This window comes from Chamaea fasciata, unplaced genomic scaffold (assembly GCF_029207755.1).
Source record: "Chamaea fasciata isolate MVZ Bird 193981 ecotype frontalis unplaced genomic scaffold, bChaFas1.0.hap1 SCAF_7, whole genome shotgun sequence".
Lineage (NCBI taxonomy): Eukaryota > Metazoa > Chordata > Aves > Passeriformes > Sylviidae > Chamaea > Chamaea fasciata.
In genome coordinates, this window is record NW_027094092.1 from 7,006,880 (window position 1) to 7,023,995 (window position 17,116).

The following is a 17,116-nucleotide window of genomic DNA, read 5'->3' on the forward strand; positions in this document are numbered from 1 at the left end:
TCGGTGGCTTGTGACTGCTTTTTGGCGCTTCGTGACCGGATTTTTAGTTTGGAGCTTGCTCCTGGTGGGTTTTTCGGTGACTTCTGGCAACCTCGGGACTCGCTGGCCTTGCCAAACCCTCTCTGCGGGTGTGCCCCGGGCGGGGGAGGAGCGGCGGGCGGGGAAGGGCAGGGAAGGAGGGAGGGAAAGAGGGAAAGAGGGAGGGCGGCAGGGAAGGAGGGAGGAGCGGCCGCGGCAGCCCAAGTCCGGGGCAGCGCTGGGCGGACGCCGATGGGCATCGGGCGGCCGCGCTGGGCACCGGCACCGGGAGCCCGGCGCTGAGAGCGGGGCCGCGGGGCTCGCACGGGGCTCGGGCGGGGCTCGGACGGGGCTCGGGGGTCGCGGCGGGGCCCCCCCGGGGCCGGGGCGATGCCCCGCTGCAGCCGCACGGACTGAGCCGGGGCCGGCCCGTGCATGGCCCAGCCATGGAGGTGGTGGACGAGACGGAAGCTCTGCAGCGCTTCTTTGAAGGTAACGGGGGCGCCGCGATCGCCGAGTCCCTGCCCGATGCCGGGATTCCCCCAAAGGCAGCGCACGGGGCGCGCCTTGCAGTGGGGTGGGTGGGAAGGGAGCTTAAGGCTCATCCAGTGCCAGCCCCCGCCGTGGGCTGGGACGCCTTCCCCTGTCCCGGGTTGCTCCAAGCCCCGTCCGACCTGGCCTTGGACACTTCAAGGATGGGGCGGCCACAGCTTCTCTGGAAAACCCATTCCGGGGCCTCAGCACCCTCACAGGGAGGAATTTCTTCCCAACATCCCGTCTAACCCTGTTCTCGGGCAGTGGGAAGCCATTCCGCCTTGTCCTGTCACTCCAGGCCCTTTGCCAAAGTCCTTCTCCAGCTCTCCTGGAGTCCCTTTAGGCTCTGGAAGGGGCTCCGAGGGCTTCCTGGAGCTTTCCCTTCTCCAGGCTAAACAATCCCAGCTCTCCCAGCCAGGCTCCATACCATCTTAGCCTTGTCCAGCTCTGGAATGGCACAGATCCCTGTCCTGGGGCACAATCCAGGGGCACTTGTGCATCCTCCGGTGCACACTGTGGGTGCCAAGCTGGATATCCCGGAAAACTGTGTTGTGCCGTGCGTTAGATTCCCACTGCAACCCCAACAAGGACCTTGGAATACCCCTCACCATCACTGGAGCAGGAGCAGGCTCATGGCAGTGGCTCTAGCCTACGGATCCTTGTGGACACCACATGGCTGTGGATCACTCCCCTTCCCACCAGGGTGGAGAAGTGGTTGGGAAGAGAATTTGGCCTCTGTTGGATGAAACGTGGTTGCTCGTGGCTGAACTGGGATGTGTTGGGAGCCTGATCCCGTTGTTGTTTGTGCCTCGGCTCTGTGTTCCCTTCCCTGCTCTGGCTTTCTTGGCACGCTCTGCTCTTCCTTGTGGAGTGGTTGGTTCCTTCTCTTTCCCCCTCGTTGCTTTGTTTCCCTTCCTTGTTTTTCCAGTGGGTCGCTTGCCAGGCTGAGTTAGTTGCCATGGGCTGTGTCCTTTGGGATGAGCCCCTGGCACATGGATGTGCTGCTTGAGGGAATAACGTGTCCATCCTGGCAAGGCTCCATTGCCCCAACAGGTCCTGGGTTGGATCCCAATCCATGGGTCAGCTCCGGAGCTGGGATCCCCTTTGGAGCAGTGGGATTGTGCAGTGAACCCCTAGAGGCAGTTGGGGCAGGACAGTGCCCTGTGGATTCTGGCTGGTAGAAGGATTTATCCTGGGAAGTGGGAACAGAAGATGCTCTTGGGAGCAAGTGGAAGCTCAAGCTGCTTCCTCCTTGCTTCCCTCTCTCCCGGCATCTCTCAGTAAGGTATTTCTTCTTCAAAGAAAGAAGCACCCCCTGTTAGTTCCAGCCACGATCCCAGATTCCCAGGAGCCCCAGGATTAGCGAGGATGGGAAGCCTCACCACAAGGGCCCTTACCAACTGCTCCCAGCCCATGTTCCCTGCAGTCTTCTGGGGTTTTCTTTGATTTTAGGATTTTGCTTGGGCCAAACTCCTAAATCCTCCTCTCCTGCTTCCCATCCTGGGGGTGCTGAGCACCTCCCAGGAGTCCTGCAGAGCTCTGGCTCAGCATCCCAATGGTATTTATGGACCAGCTCTCTGTCTCTTCAGTTGGAGACATGGAATTTCTCCCTCTCCCCAGAGCATCTTTATTATAATGTGGAGATTTCTTTCTTTTACTGTTTTCTTGTTCTTTCTCGGTGCTGGGGGTGATCCTGCTTGAGCAAGATGACTCCAAGAGATCCCTGACAACCTCAGCCATTCTGGGATTCTTCCTCTCTATTTTCCTCCCTTCCCCCTTTTTCTTCCTCCTTTCTCCCTTTTTTATCTCTTTCTCTTTCTTTCTTTTTTCTCTTGAATCAAAACCATCCTGTCCCTGTAAAAATCCAGGATCAGGGAGACTGTGCCTGAAGGATATTTCTTACCTTCAGCTATAAAATCCTTCTTAAAACCTCTCTGAGCCAAATATTCCATGGAGCACAACTTTGTTTGGGCAGCTTGATCCCTTTCCCGCTGTTATTCCAGAGCATCTGTTCAGGCATGGAGCTTGAGGGGGAGAAGGGAAGAGAAGAAAGTTTTACCACCAGGAATTGCTGCTCAGTTTTTCCCTCTTGTGCCCGATTTAATTGTGGAGCTCTGAGGAATTCTGAGGCCAAACTGATCCTCTGGTTTTTTGGGAGTGAAGGTCAGGGCCTTAAATCACGGCATGGAGTTGGATTTGCTCTGGAATCTGGCCCTCCTGAGGAATTAATGGTTTTTGGATGTGGGAAACAATAGATACGTTGGAATTTAATAATTTACAGGAATAAATTAATTATCCCATCACTCCTTTAAAGTTTATCACTAAATTCCCGTCATAAGGAAATAATTTTCCAACCTGTTTTTCTCTTGGAGTGAAATATTTTCTTCTTCTCACAGATCGTCCCATCCCTGAAGAGATTTCTTCCTGCAGGCTGAGAACCCTGGATTAATTTGGAAATGCTCATTCCTTTGTTTGACTCTGATTTTCCCAGGATCTGAGCCTGCTGTAAGCAATCCCAGAAAATTTAAGAGGAATCCCTGAGCCCTTGGTATTTCCCAGTGTCAGACAAGGATTAACTGGGCTCCTCATGGAGACGTTTGGGAGTGGGGGCTGTGCTGGTGGAGCTGGAGAAGAATTGGTGCCTGTGCTCATTCCAAATCCTGGAATTTGGCTGGTCCCATTTGCAGAGCCAGGCTTGTTCTGGGAAGCAAGTGCTCCCAAAATCTGAGGTCTGGTTGGTGCCTCCAGTTTTCTCTGCTGTGAGAGATGGACATGGATTTTCCTAAATTTTCCTTGGTCTTTGGTCAGGCAGCATTTCCTTGTTTCCCTGGGTACCCTTTGTTTTCCTGGATATCCTTATTTTCCTGGCTATTCTTGTTTCCCTGGGTATCCTTTGTTTCCCTGGCTGCCCTTGTTTTCCTGGGTATCCTTGTTTTCCTGAATATCCTTATTTCCTTGTGTATTTTTGTTTCCTGGGTATCCTTGTTTTCCTGGATATATTTATTTCCATGGATGTCTTTGTTTTCCTGGGTACCCTTTGTTTTTCTGGGTATCCTTGCATCCCTAGATATCCTTGTTTTCCTGGATATATTTGCTTCCATGGATATCCTTGTTTTCCCAGATATCCTTATTTCCCTGGAATATGGCTGTCTGCTCTTTGATGGTGAGATCTGAGGTGTGTGAGGATGGAGAAGGAGAAAAATGATGGGAAAGATCCCAGGCTTTGCTCTAGTATTTGGGATGGGCTAGGGAAAAGTCTCTGAGGGAGAAGATGTGTTGGGAATAACTTCACGCTTTCCTGGGATGAAGGTCCTGGGAATGCAGTCCCGGCTTTCCATCCTGAGTGTCCTCGAGCTGGGCGTCTCCTGTGTTAGGAAGATTCTTGTTGTCCTCAGGCACGTGGTGGAATTTTTGGGATTGTCCTGTGCAGGGCCAGGAGCTGGACTTGGATGATCCTCATGAATCATCCCTTCCCACTCAGGAATCTTCCCAAACTCCATGATTTGTGTCAGGGCAGCTGATCCACATGTGTAGAGGTGCCCAGGACCATCCTGCTGAGGAGAGCTCAGGCAAAAATCCTGGAGCAGCGAGCACGGAATGCCGGGGGGTTCTGGCAGGGGAGGGAAGGGAGATTTCCATGGGTTTGGGAGTGTTTCTGGAGCGTTTGTGTTTGGATTCAAAGGAAGAGGAGGGAGTTGACAGTGTCTGACCCTTGGCTGGCATCCTGCTCCCAACCTTTCCCTTGCTCCTGCCCGCCCCTGCCTCAGGGAAACGCTTACGCCACGGCTCAGCTATTTGGGATCCCTCTCCCGGCTAATTTATGAGATAAGGGCTTGGGGAAGAATGTACAGCGGGAAAGATGTTGGGAGCAGGGCCGGTGGGGGCTGGGAAGCGGGAATTCGGGAAAGGAACAGAGAAAGGAGAGCGAGCGCTGGAAGTTGAGCAGGTTTGGGGTTGAGGTGGAGCTGGGAAAGACAAGAGTTGGTTCAGCAGAAGCGGAAGGTTTCCATGAAGGTTATCCAACAGCTCCACAGGTTTTCACGGAGAGCAAGTGGCTGGAACATTGGGAATACTGTCTGTGGAGCAGCCGTGTGTCTGTGCAGGGTTTGCTGGGCTGCGTGTGCACAGGAATCTCTAAGCTCAGAGTGACTAAGAGAGGATGGTTTTGCCCATGGGAATGTTTGGATATGTGTGATCATGGAATCCTGGAATGATTTGGGTAGGAAGGGGCCTTTAAGGATCATCCAATCCCACATGGGCAGGGACACCTTCCACTATCTCAGGTTGCTCCAAGCCCCATCCAACCTGGTCTTGGACATGGCAGAGATACGGGGCAGCCACAGCTTCTCTGGGAAATCCATTCCAAGGCCTCACCACCCTCCCAGGGAAGGATTTCTTCCCAATATCCCATCTAAACTTTCCCTCTGTCATCCACAACTTCTCTGGACAACCTGTTCCCGTGTTCCTGGTGTTGGTAACACTCTTGGTGATTTTGATTATGGAGAAGTTGGTGTCTGTGAGGAGGAGGTGTCGCCCTGCAGGAAGAGGTCTGGAGCATTCCCTGTTTTCCTTGGATGAGGGAATATAGCATACTGAAGCTGAGGCAGTGAGGTGACCCCAGCACAGCTGGAATTGCCCCTTGTCCCCCATGCTGCGCCGTAAGTGGGATTTGGTGGTGGTGGGAATGAGTGGAGAAGGAATTCGCTGGTCAGGCTCCTGCGGGTGTAAGCCAGCATATCCATGAGAAGCCAGGGACTGCTCCCAAGTCTTCCTGTTGCTTTGGGATGTCTTGAGGCTGAAAAAACTGGGAGCAGAAAGGACAGTGGAACCTGGAGGGTCTGTCCTGGTGTCCCGTGTTTTAGGTTCCTGGGCTTGCCATAGAAATGCAGCTACACGGATCAGGACATCACTTTTCACGTGTTAAGGAGTGCCTTTAAAAAATGGCCCTTTTGGGGCTTCCTGCTCACTCATCACCCTCTGCCTGCCCCCAAATCCACTTCTGAGGCTTGACGCCGGAGAGAGCTTTTCCCACACGGAGCTGCTGTGGCAGGGGGAGGACACCTTGGAAAAGCCCAGCGTGATCCCTGCCGGGGGGGCTCCTGGCCGCGGGAGGAGCGGCTCGGGGATGAGGTGGCGGCGCAGGTGACAGTCGCTGCGGGGCCGGGCTGGCGCCGCGGGAAGGTAAGAGGCTTTGCCCGGAGTTCTTTGGGAGCCGGGAGTCAGCCCGTGCCGGAATGGGCCTGGGGAAGCTGGTACAGCACAAACACATGACCATCCCTGCGGGTAATCCCCTCGCGGTCCCAAATCCCAGCGCGGAGCAGCGGCCGCCTGGCCGCCTCCCCGGCCCTCCCACTCTTCCCGGAGGGAATAGAAAAACCAGCAGGCAGCAGCAGCCCTGGGAGCTGGAGGAGCTGAGCTCAGGGTATAATGACACGGGGAGAGAGCAGGGATACGGCGGGAGCTTGACATCAGCTCTCACCATGCTCAGGATGCGCTGGATCCGAGCAGGTAATGGCATGGACCCCCCCGGATCTTCCACGGCTTGCTTGCTTTCCCCTCTGCCTCTCCATCTCTCTTCCCAATGGGATTGTTCCCTGGTTTTCCTCTCTCTTCTCTCTGATTGAAGCTTCCCTGCCTGCCTGGCTCGGTCAGCCCTCAACAGGAGCAGGTGACGTGAGGATGCTGCTGAGTCCAGCTCAATCCCAGGGCCTGAGCAGAGACAAAAGCATTGCCTTGAGCGCATCACCACACCCAGGTGGCATTCCTGGACACTCGGGGAAGCTGCCACGTCCATCCCAGTAGGAGATTCCTGGAGTCTCTTCAGCCAAAGGACTCATCCGCATCCGCTCCTCAGGGAAAGGCTGGTGCCAAACGCTGCCACTTCTGGCATGGTCTTGTAATGGTTGTGTGCTGGTGCTTCTCCCTCCTATTTCCCCAAAACTCTTTTATCCTGGGCCCCAAAACAGCTTTATCTTGGGAAAAGGGCAAGAGACATCCAGGTGGAGTAAGGCCAGAGAGCTGTTCATGAGAGGGTGGATCCGTAAAGCCTGAGAAAGGGCGGGTTGGGATTTGGAAAGGCGCTGTCAGCACGTGGTTCCATGAGGAGGAACTTTGCTCGTGTGCTGGGTAATGCCCCTTCCATTGGCTGGTGCCCTGGGAGCAATGCCCTGGCACAGACAGGGAGAAGCTTCAGGAAGAGGTGTCAGTTGGGGTGGATTAGAAGGAGTTGTGCGGGGGGTGTGGCCAGGATGGAAACGGTGACACAGAGATCCGGCTGAGCCCATGCGTGGGATGGGGTGTGGAAGGGCTACTGCGTGCAGGGATATGGGAAAAGAATCCTGGTCAAGGAGGAGCCTTGGGGTCTGCTTCCTCACCCTTATCAGTTAGAGCCCTTCCAGGACAGTCATCCCAGCTGCCAGAAATACGGAATTAAAATGTCTCCTGGGCATGGTTATTTCGAAGAAGAGCGATGGGATCCTGCTCTGCTTTCCCTCTTCTGGATAGGGGCCTTATGGATTCCTACTGGTGGGAATGGCTGGAGTGATCTGGTGGTGAGGATGGCGGAACAGGTTGCCCAGAGAAGCTGTGGCTGCCCCATCCCTGGAAGTGTCCAAGGCCAGATTGGATGGGGCTTGGAGCAACCTGAGGCAGTGGAAAGTGCCCTGCCCATGGCAGAGAGTAGATGATCCTTACAGTTTCTTTCCAACCCAAGCCATTCCAGGACTCCACGATCCAGAGATGGGAGCTGTGCTAGGAAGGTGCTAGTGAACCTATGGGCACTTTCCCAGCCCATGCCTTGGCATTCCTCTCGTGTATCCCAGCCTGGGGATGGCGTTGCTCCGGCACAACTGTGCCACCTTGCCGGAGAACCCTCCTGCCTCTTCCCAGTGGTGTTGCTGATTGGACTTTGCACTCTCCGATAAGAATCCCGGGACACTGAATGTGCCTGAGGAATGATTAACCAGCGTGCGCCGTGCCAGAGGACAAGGGAGCAGCTGTGGCTGGAGACACAAACAGGAACAGTCTCGTGGCTTTTGGGGCCAAGCCGGTGCTTTCTGGGTGCCCATCCTGTGCTCCAGCATCGTTCAGGAGATACAAGCCTCAGCATGGGACGTTCCAGAGGGATACCAGGACTAGGGATGAGACAGTGGCAGAGAGCCGGGGAGGCGTCCTGCTGCTGTGGTGGGTAAATGGGAACTCTGAGAAGTGGAGGGTGGATTGATTCCTGGAAGTGTCCAAGGCCAGGTTGGACAGGGCTTGGAGCAACCTGGGGTAGTGGAAGGTGTCCCTGCCCATGGCAGGGAATGGAACTTGGATGAGCTTTAAGGTCCTATCCAACCCAGACTACTCCAGGATTCTCTGATTGGACACTACACTTGGCTATCCGGTGGCTCTCACTTATATTTTCATGGATATATCCTCTTATTCCAACTGACTGCCATGATTGGCATGCACTTGCTTATCCAACAGACCTTCTTCCCGTTCTTCCTGCACAGCAGGACATATAATCATGGAGTGCTTTGGGTTGGAAGGGACATTAAAGTCAGCCAGTTCCACCCCCATCCATGGTATCTTCTCCCTGATCCAGTGGTGGTGGATGATGTGGCCAGCCCAGGATCCCGCACTCCAGACAGCTTCCAGCAGCACCTGGAGCAGGTTCAAGGCACATTTGAAGGAAAGGCCTCCTTCCCGAGGGAAAATGTAATGTGACACTCAGGGTCCACCACTTATCTCACTGAACTTTGGCTGCTTTAGGGCAGTTACTCCAAACAGGGAGAGGGAAAGGTGGGAAGAGCGGCCAGGCCTGGCTGTAAACAAAGCGGACAGAATTCTTGTGGAATTCCCTGTCCACAAATGTTCCCAAGTGCAAACTCTTGTGTCTTTCCCTGGGTTTTGGTGTGCTAGGGAGGAAAACTGATTGGAAAAGTCAAGGCTGGAGTTTTAAACAGCCTCGGAGTTCTTGGATTCAGCCTGGGTGTAAAAACCAGGCATTAAAGGAATTTTTGCTGGGGTTGATTTGATTTTCCCTGTTGTTTTCCATAGAGTCTTTGGTATCACCCCAATGTTGCTGTGGAGTGGCAAATTGTCCTGGGTTTCCTACCCAAGTAGTTTGGTGAGGAGGAGACAGTGCAGAGTGTGTGGGGTGGGCATGGAACAGGATTTCTGAAACACTCAGGTGGGATTTCCTAAGAACTGGAGGTTTCATTCATTGATTTATAGAATCCTGGTATGGTTTAGGTTGAAAGGAACCTTAAATCCCGTCTTGTTCCATGGGCAGGGACACCTTCCACTATCCCAGGCTGCTCCAGCCTGGCCTTGAACTCTTCCAGGGGTTGGGGCATCCACATCATTTATGACTCTTAATCCTGAGTGCCTATTGCTCGAAATCCACATAAATAGGAAGGCAAACATGTATCAGCCTGCTGGATCTTGGCTTATCTCCTGTGTTATGACAAGCTGGGGTTTATGGACATCGATTCATGGAAGCACTAAAAAGGACGCTTTGACTTTATTGGGAATGAAACACCTGCTTAAGTAAAGGGAAACTTGGAAAACGGGGCCTTATAAGGGCCATTAAACCTTTTTACAGTTGGCTGCCTGCTGATAATGTGGTCAGTGCTCCTTTCCTGAACAGACATGGGGTTTTCCCAGAGGAGATGCCATCCATCCCAAAATCCGAGGAGTTCTGGGCAGGGGGTAATCCTACTTGACCATGTTCCCTCTGTTCTGTCTTGTTTTAATTCAGTTTTTGGGAAGGGGCATTGGAATGGAGAAGTTGATGTGTAGGGAAGGCCAAGCCTGGATTGGATAGGGCTTGGAGTAACCTGGACTAGTGGGAGGTGTCCCTGCCCATGGAAAAAGTGTGACTGGATAATCCTTAACGTCCCTTCCAACCCAACACACGCTGGGTGATAAATGATATTCCAAAACTCACCTCACTGTGTTGAGGAGCCAAAGGGATGCAGGGAACAGCCCTGTGAGGACCTGCAGGCTGGGAACAGCCATGTGAGGACCTTCACAGCCTGGGATGAGGAGTTTGGATGCTGGAAGTTGTGCTGGTGTTCTCCAGAAGAGGAACTGGACAAACTCAACCCAGTAGAACAGGATGGGCTGTGGAATATCAAGGTAGGGACCTTTCCTACTTCCTGATTTTTAAGCACACATAGTGTGGCTCTGGACATCCAGAGGGCATCTGTGGATACAGCAGGTCAGGAATGATCACTGAGAGGGATTTTTACAGGATTCCCAACCTGTAAGAAGTTTGGTTTAAGCTGGAAAACCGTGCAGGATCACAGAGTCAAACCCTTCCCCATTCTCACATTGCTAATGTGTTTTTCCCTCATTGCCGGTTTTGTTGCAGCAGGGATGGGCTCCAGAGTTTTTTTTCCCACTGCCACAGAGAGTTTATCCATGAGATTGAGATCACCATCCCAGTTTTGCCAGGAGAAAAGGGCTTTGCCACCTCTTCCTTTCCTGTATACGAATAATCCCTTACAGAGGTGATTGAACAGAAACAAGGGGCCAGGGATCTTGGGAGCTTCTTTCACCCCATGTGAGCAGAGATCATGGAATCATGGAGTTATTTAGGTTGGAAAAGCCTCCTGGGATCATCCAGTCCAACCATTCCCCTGGCTCTACCATGACCACCACTATCCCATGTCCCCAAGTGCCACATCCATAGAGATTTTAAATCCCTCCAGGGATGGGGACTCCACCACTGGAGACTGTTCCAGCTTTACAACCCTTTCTGTGAAGGAATTTTCCCTAATATCCAACCTAAACCTCCCCTGGTGCAATTTGAGGCCATCTCCTTTTGTCCTGTCCTGTGTTCCTTGGGAGCAGAGCCTGACCCCCACCTGGCTCCTGTCAGGGAGTCGTGGAGACCAAGAAGGTCCCCCTGGAATGTTTTTGACCCCGATCCCTTCCTGGGGGTCTCTGCTAGGAAAATTCTCGTGGCTGGTATTTAATTTGGAGACAACTCATTCCCACCTTCCCAAGTGACCTCCTGATCCTCTCGTCGCCGTGGCACATCCTCGAGCAGCGTGCCAGGAGCCTTCCCTCTGGATCTGGGCCTCTCCAGCCAGCCCAGCACTTTGAAGTGATCGTAGGAACACCCACGGCGCGTGCGGAGTGGATGGGATCCAAGCAGCACGTTTGGTATCTCGGCTGTATTGTCTGGGAAGTGTTTGCTAAATCTCTGGAGCAGGAAATATGTTCCAGGATGGCTCAGAGTTGGTCAGAAAAGGCAAACAAGGTTTGTTTTTTTTTGTTTGGTTTTTTTTTTTTTAAAAAAAAAAAAGAAACCTCAGTTCACTGTAAAAAGTGGATGTGGGAATAGCCAGCATGGCAGTAATCCCTAGGGAATTTTGGGGTTTCACTAGTGAGTTCAATTGTGTAGAATCCTGGAATGGTTTGGAAGGGACCTTAAAGACCATCTAATTCCACCTCCTGCCATGGAACCGTGGAGACAGAAATGATGGCCCTGGACCTGTCCCACTTCTATTGGTCACGTTAGATCCTGGGAAAAGTGGGATCCTCCTTGGGAGCTTTGTGCCACATGGCTGAGAAAACTTTTGACACCCCTTGTGATTTTCTTGGGAGACAACTCCAGAGCAAATGTCCCAGCTGTGTGAGGAAAACCCTGGTGACCCAACACTCCTCCTTGTGAAAGATCCGTGGCGGTTGCACAAAACTTGGGATGGCCCTTCCCAAGACCTGGAAAAAGTCCCATCTAGATAAATGGCTCTGCTTTTTCTTCCCAGTCTCCTCTGGAGATTTTCCAGCCTGGACAGACGTTGGTGCCTCCCAGTTGGAAGGGAGGGAATGATGTGTCCGATCTGGACACGGTGTTCCCGGCGATGCTTGGCTGCCCCTGCTCCTGTATCCTGGTGCTATTCCATTCCTCATCTCCCTCCCTAGGGATTGTTTTGAGCTGGGGGTATTGCCAGGAGAGGCAGCACCTCTCCAAATCCTGCGTTATCCTGAGTTCCCTGTGTGTGTGGATGTCTTAGAATTGGGCTGATCGTGGCCCATCCTGGATCTCCAGATTCCCTAAGAGCCTTTCCAGAGCCAAAGCGTTGCCCTGCAGCAAGGTCAGTGTCCAGGGACTGTGCCCCTGAGTTCTTTCCTTGGAAGCGGAGGACAAGCAGGATCACAGCTCAGGATCTGCCATCAGCTTTGTCAGCTCCTTGTGTTTCCCCTGAGTATTCCCTCTCCTGGTCACTGCCGGGCATGGGAAAGCTCTGGGCAGCTGGATCGAGGCTCTTCTTGGTGCTGGTATGTAGCTGCTAGTTATATTATCACTTCTTTATCCCTTCTGGCAACAATTCACTCTGAGGGAATGGTGTGGGATATGGATTTGGATATGGACCTCCACCACCACGGCAGTGTCCAGGAGCTCATCTAGGTTGTCTTATCCTATGGAAAATGTCCCTCTTGTCCCCCCAAAGTTGCAGTCTGGGTAAAACAAGGTCAGGTGAGGCACCTCAGCAGAAGGGTTCCTCAGGAGCTTTCCCTCACCCCTGTTGTCCCCAAGGATGAGGCCCCGGCCGCGTGCAGCGGGAGCCGCCAGATGAAGTGGCCTCCTCCGGTCCTGTTGTCCCTGCTCCAACACCCTCATCCCGGGAAGGGAGATAAAGGCGTTGTCTCCAAACAAACAGGGCAATGTGCCCCCCTGGGCAGGCACCTTGGAGCCTCCCAAATGGAGCCGCTGTTCCTGCCCTCGGGGAGCATGAATGGACAAGCGCAGCATTGACGGCCGCGGGGACAGGGACAAATGCGCCTCTGTGTCCCCTCTCACACCTTCCCCTCCTCCTCCTCGGCCCCCGCTCTCCCAGGACAATGGCTCCATCCATGCCAAGGTTCACAGCTGGCAAGGGCGGGGGAAAGGCCAGGACAAGGGTGGGGAGCTGCCAGGAGAAAGGGATGCAGGAGGGAGAACAGCTCTGGCGAGGGGAGATGGGATATGGGGGGGAATTCCAGGAGAGTTGGAGGAGAGAAGGTGCTCTGAGGGAGGGCTCAGGGAAGTTTGGGAAGGGAGGGTTATCCTTTCTGCCTCCTTTTCCTGCAGAGCTTCCTGAGGAACATGCCCATGGCCTGCCATGGCACAGCAGGATAATTTCCTCTGGCTCCTCACACTTACTGTGCCTTGGAATGTCTCCCACCAACACTTTGTCCTCTTGGGAATGGGGAATGGAGGGTGTTATCCCCTTATCCCTGAGTTTGGGGTGTTTCCCAAGGCCTTGGCCACCTCATCCAAAGGTGCTTTTGCCAAATATATTCATCTGTGGATGTAAGCTAAGGAGTTGTGGGATTAAGGAGCGGAGAGAGTTTTCCAGCGAACAGGGAGATGCTGCTGCCTCTGGACACTGGGTATTCAGGGAATCCTGGAATGGTTTGGGTTGGAAAGCACCTTAAAGATCAGCCAGTTCCAAACCCTCTGCCGTGGGTGTGGTTGTGCTTCCCATCAGGCCAGTTAATGACTCCAAGTGTTTTGCCTCTGGAGCTGGCTCACTGTGTACCCAGGCTGTTGCTCCTGAGTCTTCCTGGACACCCTGTAAAATGCTCTCTTCTCCCTAAATCTGGGGGTTTGGCTAAATCCCACTGCCCCGTGTCCCTATCCCTGATCACTGCTTCCCTGCATCCTGCCTGGCATGGGATAGTTTCTCTAGGAATGCAGGGGGGCTGGATTTGGGAGCAGGAGTGTTGGCTGGGAGCTCACCAAGAACTCCCAGGAAGGAGGAGGTCAGGTACAGGTGGGCTGGGAACAATCCTGGCTCCTCCATGGAGAAGGTTTGGTGGGATGTGTCTGTTCCAAGCCCGTATTCATTGCTCGGTTGATTAGTTCATTTTAATTCCATGACAATCAAACTCTCATGAACACCCAAATCCTTACCCCTCAGTTTGGTGTTTTCCATGGAATGTTATCCCACGGATCCCAGAGCTCATCCTTTGCTGGTTTTGGTGTGGAATTAGTTGGAATTTGGACCTTCTGTTTTTTGCTCCATTATGAACAGGGGATACAGGAGCTTCCCCTTTGCTTTGGAAGGACAGGGCCGTCCTTGGGGATGGGCTAGCTTGGGAATGTCCTCAGGATGGGACACAGAGGGTGGATGAACCTCAGCACTGTGTGGGACAGTGATACCTTTTGTGATGGGAAGGGACATGGGCTGGGTTGGGATGTGTGGGGACAGAAGTGTCCTAATCCAAGAGAAACTGCTCAAGGATGATATTCCTGAGGGGAGCAAAGGATGACAGTAATGGGATGAGGAGGGGCTGTGGTTCAGAGGAAAGGCCTGGGATCTCCTGGAAGTGCCTTGGACAGCCGAGACTTCGCTCTGGGGTGGTCCTTGGGGAGCTGTGGGAGCGCTGGCTCCATGTCCCGCTCCGGTTACAGGCACCCCGTTTGGGGCTGGTTATCATCCCAGTCAGGTAATAAAGAGCATTAATTAAGCAGGAATGCTGGGCCGGGATCCAGGGGGAGCCAGGGGCTCCTCCAGGGTTGCCAGAGGGGATGGAAGCAGCCCAGGGTTGGGCACGAGGCAATGGGGACATCATCCCACTGTTCCTTACAGAAGCAGCTGTGTCCAGGTGTGCAGCCCAAATCTCTGCATTTGCTGAGGTGACAGGCATGGGAGGGATGCTATTCCTAGCTGGAGAAGCCTCTCCCTGCGTGGCAGAGCGGTCCAGGATGGGAAGAAGCTCGGAAGCCGAGCACTGGCCCCGCGGCTCCCCGGGCTTAGGTGGTGTTTGGTTTGTTTGCCATGGCCCGGATTCCTGGTGCTCGCGGCCAGGCCGGCAGCCAATCCCCCCGGGCCGAAGGATAAACACGGCAGGAGGGAGAAGGGGGTGAGGAGCGGCGCGGGGCCCCGGGAATGTGCCGATGCTGCAGCCTGGCTTGAGGATTGCACAACAGAGCCCCAGTGCACGGACACAGGGATGAATCCAGGGATGTGCCGGGGCTCTCTGCCTCGCCAAGCGCTGGCACTGCTGTGGCATCCCAGGTACTTCCTGGTGGAGCTTTGTGCTGTGTCTCCTGCTCGTCCATTTATCCCGCTGCTGCTCCAGCACGTGCTGGAGCACCGTTAGGAGAGGGACCACATGGAACCAGAAGCTTCTGGGGTCTCCTGATCCTATTCCACCCTGCACCGGTTTGGATATTTGATCCCTCCAAGGCTGATCCATGCCTCAGTTTTCCCTGAAAATTCTCCAGTGTGTGACTCCAATGGCACTGGGAAGCTCTGGGCTTGGCACAGCCTCTTCTCCTCCTCCCTGGTGTCCCCCCACCCCTGGCTGATGTTCCCCAGCCCCTGCAGAGTGCTGACCTTGTCGTCATCTCCAGCTTCCCACATCTGGTTCGTGTTAGCGCATCCTGGGATGAAGTTCTCCAGCTCTCTCCCTTCCTCCCACCCCCAGGTGACCCAGGCAGGCTTAGGGGTGATTTGAAGACAGGCAACAGAGTAGGAATTGAAGAGGGAGGGGGGACTGTTATAAATAGAAATTCCATAAAATTCTCAGCCTATCACTCCAGGAAAATTCCGGGTTAAATCCCTCAGACCTGTAAATATGACAGTTCACGGAGGCCAGGCTCCGTTAACTCTTTCCATGCCCTACGGCCCTGTGCTCCATCTCTGGGAGCACCCAAAACTGGGACAGGGAGCTGGGAAGGTGCCACCAGGAGGGACGAGCTGGTCAGAGCAGGGGCAGGGAGGAGGCGTCAGAGTGGGAAGCACCTCCGTTGGGATGTGGAGCGTGTTTGGATGCTTGGGGAAGGCAGAGAAAACCAGTCCAAACATTGGGATTCCTGACATTCTCACACGTCCGGGGGCCTCAGCCTGCCCGGCTCCGCTCACGAGAAGGGTGCTGAGGGTTTTAACTTCTTGTTCTTCAGGCAGAGCTTGGGGTTTTTTGGGATTGCCACGGCTCTTTTTCCAGAGAAGGGTGGGAAAGTGGAGCGGTGACATGGTGGAAGAGCAGGGTGGCTATGCAAGGGACAGGAGGAGGACGGGACATAGGGACCTAGCAGGTTTGGGATGGATGAACTCAGTGCTTCCCTGGGCTCCTCCATCTTTCTTTGCTGGGATGAGATGTGGGAGCCTGTCCCGTGCAGAGCCATGTGGGTGTTGAGCTTCCCTCCTTGGTGGCTTCCCACTAATCCCCCCTTGGGAGGGGGAGGGAATGCTGATGCCATTGGGATCTCGTGACTAGGGAGCAGTATTAGCTTTTAATTAATCACCTAAGCTGGCTTTGGTAAGAGCCAGGCTGCATGGAAGCTCCGGGCGGTGGGACATTCCTTGTCCCTGGCCTGATATCCCTGGATTTGTGCAAATCCGACTGTCCTGGAGCAGAGGAAGGTCCTTGATTTGTGGTGGGCAGCCACATCCCCCCTCCAGCCCTGACACACCTCTGGCGTCACTGGGCTTATCTCGACCTTCTCAAGGTGACTTCAAGGAACCAAAATAATCTTGGAATGGTTTGAGTTGGAAGGATTATAGAGCTCATCCAGTTCCACCCTCTTGACATGGGCAGGGACACCTTCCACTATCCCTGGTTGTTCCAAGCCCCATCTAACCTGGCCTGGAACACTTCCAGGGATCCAGGGGCAGCCACAGCTTCTCTGGGCACTCTCTGCCAGGGCCTCAGCACCCTCAGAAAATTGGGAAGTGCAGCATCCTACTGTCTAGACAGGTCTTCCTGGAGCTTCCTGGGCTCCTCTGCCACCACAGAGGAGCCTCTGGAGTTTCGAGGTGTGAGGGAAACCTGCTGGGGTTGGACTTTGCTTGGACAGTCTGAGTCACAAAAAATTGGCCAAGTGCCCTTTTTGCTGCTTTGATTGTGGATCCCAGTGCCAAAATTTGGGATGAAGACAAGTTTCCTGATGGCCTTTGGGGTGGGTGTTTGCCAAAGGCATCCTGTTATTTATAGCCCTGGGGTTTTTTTGGCTAAGCGGGAGGCAACAGAGCACAGGGAGGATTCCCACCCACCTGGCAGGAGGTTTTGGGGATGTTAAGGGATCATGGTGAGGGCTTGAAGAGGTGCCTTGGGAGATGTGTTTGTGGTGAAGTGTTGGGAGACAGGCTATGGCAGAAATCCTTAGGGATGAGTGAGAGACACATGGATTGCCATCAGTGAACTCTGAGGACAAGAGTGTGGAGCTACCACATCCCAGGAGCTTCAGAACAGGATGTGGCTGTCACAGTGGAGGGACAGGAGCCACCCCTGTGCTCCCCCGGGTGCTGCAACTCTGTACTGGAGGTACTGGCACAGCTGGAGATCCCAGAGGCTCTGCCTGCTCCGTCCTCTCCTCACCTCAGTGCTCACCTGGTAGCAGCACCGTGTGTCCTCCTCCAAATGCATCCTGTGTTCTCATGGAAGAACGTCCTCACCCTGTCCCCAGGTCCCTGGGCTCTGCCACAGAGATGTCCCAAAAACGAACAGTTGCCCAGGATTTCCCCCCCCTCCAGCCAAGGTTTCTAAGGCAGAGATCCCTGTATCCACACACACCCTGCGTCCGCTTGGCAGAATTCCTAGCTGGATTTATTTCTGCCGATTTGCCTGTCTTGGT

At 54.0% G+C, this 17,116-nt stretch overlaps 1 protein-coding gene across 6 annotated transcripts in view; it reads left to right on the forward strand.

Moving 5' to 3' along the window:
• The first annotated feature begins 217 nt into the window (after positions 1 to 217).
• MYRF (myelin regulatory factor) overlaps positions 218 to 17,116 on the forward strand; it is a 44,414-nt gene continuing 27,515 nt past the window's right edge. For 5 of the 6 annotated variants that reach the window (XM_066187397.1, XM_066187400.1, XM_066187401.1 and 2 more), the window contains exon 1: positions 9,482 to 9,678. In XM_066187397.1, the coding sequence (XP_066043494.1) occupies positions 9,594 to 9,678 (85 nt within the window). In that variant the 5' untranslated portion in view covers positions 9,482 to 9,593. Of the gene's footprint in view, positions 511 to 9,481; positions 9,679 to 17,116 lie in introns of those variants that run through there. The other variant, XM_066187398.1, reaches the window with a different exon arrangement.